The following is a 3,126-nucleotide window of genomic DNA, read 5'->3' on the forward strand; positions in this document are numbered from 1 at the left end:
CTTCCATGGAAACTCCACTGTGCACTTCCAGTGTCACCAAAACACAGACGTCATCTTCCTCCACAGCCTTGGGCTGAAGGTTTCCTCTCCACGCGTAATTAATAAAGACACAAAGAAGGAGATGAAAGTCATCTCACTCACACACCAGGAAAATGGTACTGACTTCTTGGTGATTCAAATAGAAAACTTCTTTAAGAGGAACGGGAACTACAGTTTATTTCTGGCGTTTAAGGGAGAAATATCGGAATATCTTGATGCATTTTATGTAAGCAGATATGCTGAATTTAACACCGAGGCTGAAAATGTAACCATAGAGGAAAGGTAAGTACTCTTAAACAATCTGTATAACACCTTTTAGACTTTTCTGACTGATAAACTACATGGACAGAACAGGAGGAGGTAGAATGAAAAACATCTAAAGGGAGAAACAAAGAAAAACAAAAACATTATTTTAAGAGTTCAACTCAAAAAATGTATGTTTTCCTGAATTGATTTCATGTTTTGACAAAACAGAGATTTCAAGATAGTAAACCAGTTAAAGGGTAGAATGTCATTTTTCTTATTTAGTTTATCATACACAGGAATTTTACTGAAAAGACAGTATCTATTATTCAATCATAATTTTTCTGCTAAAATGATGAATGTGACTAATTATTTTTTTAATACTTTATTGAAAATGGATGTTAAATATTACTTAAACTGCTGTTAAAAGCACTAAGGCTTCTTCTACTCAATCTTTTTTTCCCTAAAATCATAATGGAACTGAAATGGCAGAACAGAAACAAATTATGTTAAAGTGGAATTATTACTAAAATATAGTGATCAGAGAAATGTGACAATTGACTGAGGTTTTTAGGAGATCTCAAAACTAAATAACCTTAAAATATCAGTCCACATTTATTTTATTCTACATGTTTTATATTCTTATTTTATTTAATATCAATAAAATACAAAACAGCCTTAAATCTTGGAGTAAAAAGTTGACATTTTGTCTTATTGGGTTTTAGACTTCAGCCAAGTATCTCAGTATGATGCAAAATGCATCTCTGTTTGTTTCTCTTTTTGTATGTGTGTACCTGCTGATTTTAACACAGCTTGGTCATATTTTTTGTTCATAGATTTCTTGCAGCCACAGATCTGGAACCAACAGGAGCAAGACAAATATTTCCATGTTTCGATGAACCAGACATGAAGGCTGTTTTTCAGTTGAAAGTCATCCATAGACGTAAAACAAAGGCTCTGGCAAACGCAGAAGGAAAAGGTAGAAATATAGACGACGAAATCCTTATGTTTGGGTTTGAGACAGTAACTGATAATATTCCATATAATTTTCTGTTTCAGCACCCATAATTCTAAACGATGAGTGGCAAATGACCCTTTTTGAGGACACACCAAAGATGTCGAGCTATTTATTTGCCTTCACAGTCTCAGAGTTTGAAGATTTTGCCAAATTCTATTATCACCGTGTGGATATCAAAGTATGTTTGTTCTTCTAGGTTTAAAGCATATCTTTTTTTAATCTGGAATGTAGGTCCCTCTTCATTAATTGGTTAATTTAGGTTTTCTTAAAAAAGTGGATGTTTAGCACATCTTTAAGCCTCACATCCAAAATCGAATTAATTAACATCAGACATAACATGTGGACCAAGTTCATGTGACAGGAGCAGGAAAAAAACGACTTATGCTTGTTGGACAAGGTTGGTACATTCTGATGGTTAGATGACCAAGCTGGAGCATTTCTAGCTCTCAGTCCAATAAGATATCTGCTGAATGTGCTTGGCATACAAGCCCAAGCTAACAATTGAGAGGACGTTTCAGATCGTCTACCAGTCTCTTGGTGCCAGATACCAGAGTTAACCTTCAAAGGGCTTATGAGTCCCATCCCTCTGTGGGTCATGGCTTGTTTGGCACTAAAATACAGACTAATTTAGGATTAGAAGAGAGGTCATTATGTTATGCCTGGTTGGTTTTCTTTGTAAAGTCTTGTTTCATGTATTGAGAGGATGTCTTGGTAAATCAAATTTTCCTCATGCAGACCTATGCCCGTCCCGAAGCTATAAAGGCACACCATGCTGATTATGCCGCCAAAATTACTGCTAAGATCCTGGATTTCTACGAAAAGCATTTGGATCAGGAGTATGGAATGAGAAAACTAGGTAAGACTTCAGCACACAAATTTATACTTTGGTTGCCAAACATCAAAAACTTGACATTTTATTTGTTTTCTTAAAATAAGTACGTTTTCTTTTTTAATCATTTTCATTTTAAAAAAGACAAACTTAGCTAATGGACAAGCATTAAATAATTCAAACAATATTTTTTAAGGGAGTACAATATAGTTAGTGAACCTTTTTTACATGGACCACCGTTTTTGCTGTTATGAAGCGTCCGCTAACCTATCAGATCTGCTAATTGTTCTTTTTTTCATTATGGCTATTTAGTTGATTTCAAAAGAAATCATCTTGCCAACAGATAAAATAAACATTTAACAATCTTAATGTTCTTTTTCAAATAAAAAGCTGTTTTTTTTTACTGTTTGTCAAGCAGGTTTTTACTCCTCTAATTTAATGTAACTGTTAAAATAGATATATTTTAGATTCCTAAATTTAAAGTTACAACAGTTAAATTATTTTGTGTCTTTCTAACTCTTTAGTAGTAATTCTGACTATATTTAAGGATAAGAATTCAATCACGTTTGAAGGGAATAAGCCTGTTTGCATAGTCATAGTTCTTATCACCTTTATTAAAATCCTAATAAATAACCCAGGCCTTGCCCTCAATAACAAACCGCCAAAAGCAGGCGCCTGTTTGTAGTCCAACTTTATGATTTTGCTATAATTGTTCTTTCTTTTCAATAGATCAAATTGCTCTGCCAGACTTGAATTTTGCAGCAATGGAGAACTGGGGTCTGATTACGTATCAGGAACCCGCTCTGCTCTATGTGGAAGGAGTCTCCTCATTGTTGCAAAAGGAAGCAATCGCTGAAATTATAGCTCATGAGTTGGCACACCAGGTAAGAGGGGAAAAATCTGTTTCCTGCTTCCTGGAATGACTCAGATATGATTCAAAACTCTCCGAGCCTTATCTACCGGCAGGTTAATAATGGAGAAAAATAAGTCTGAAAAC

At 34.5% G+C, this 3,126-nt stretch overlaps 1 protein-coding gene across 1 annotated transcript in view; it reads left to right on the plus strand.

Moving 5' to 3' along the window:
• LOC107096272 (aminopeptidase N-like) overlaps nt 1-3,126 on the plus strand; it is a 25,871-nt gene that overhangs the window by 2,737 nt on the left and 20,008 nt on the right. Inside the window, exons 2-5 of the mRNA XM_015392853.1 lie at nt 1,119-1,261; nt 1,342-1,478; nt 2,036-2,156; nt 2,859-3,051. Coding sequence (XP_015248339.1) covers nt 1,119-1,261; nt 1,342-1,478; nt 2,036-2,156; nt 2,859-3,051 — 594 coding nt within the window. The remainder of the gene's footprint in view (nt 1-1,118; nt 1,262-1,341; nt 1,479-2,035; nt 2,157-2,858; nt 3,052-3,126) is intronic.

Source organism: Cyprinodon variegatus, unplaced genomic scaffold (genome assembly GCF_000732505.1).
Source record: "Cyprinodon variegatus isolate N-32 unplaced genomic scaffold, C_variegatus-1.0 Scaffold610, whole genome shotgun sequence".
NCBI lineage: Eukaryota > Metazoa > Chordata > Actinopteri > Cyprinodontiformes > Cyprinodontidae > Cyprinodon > Cyprinodon variegatus.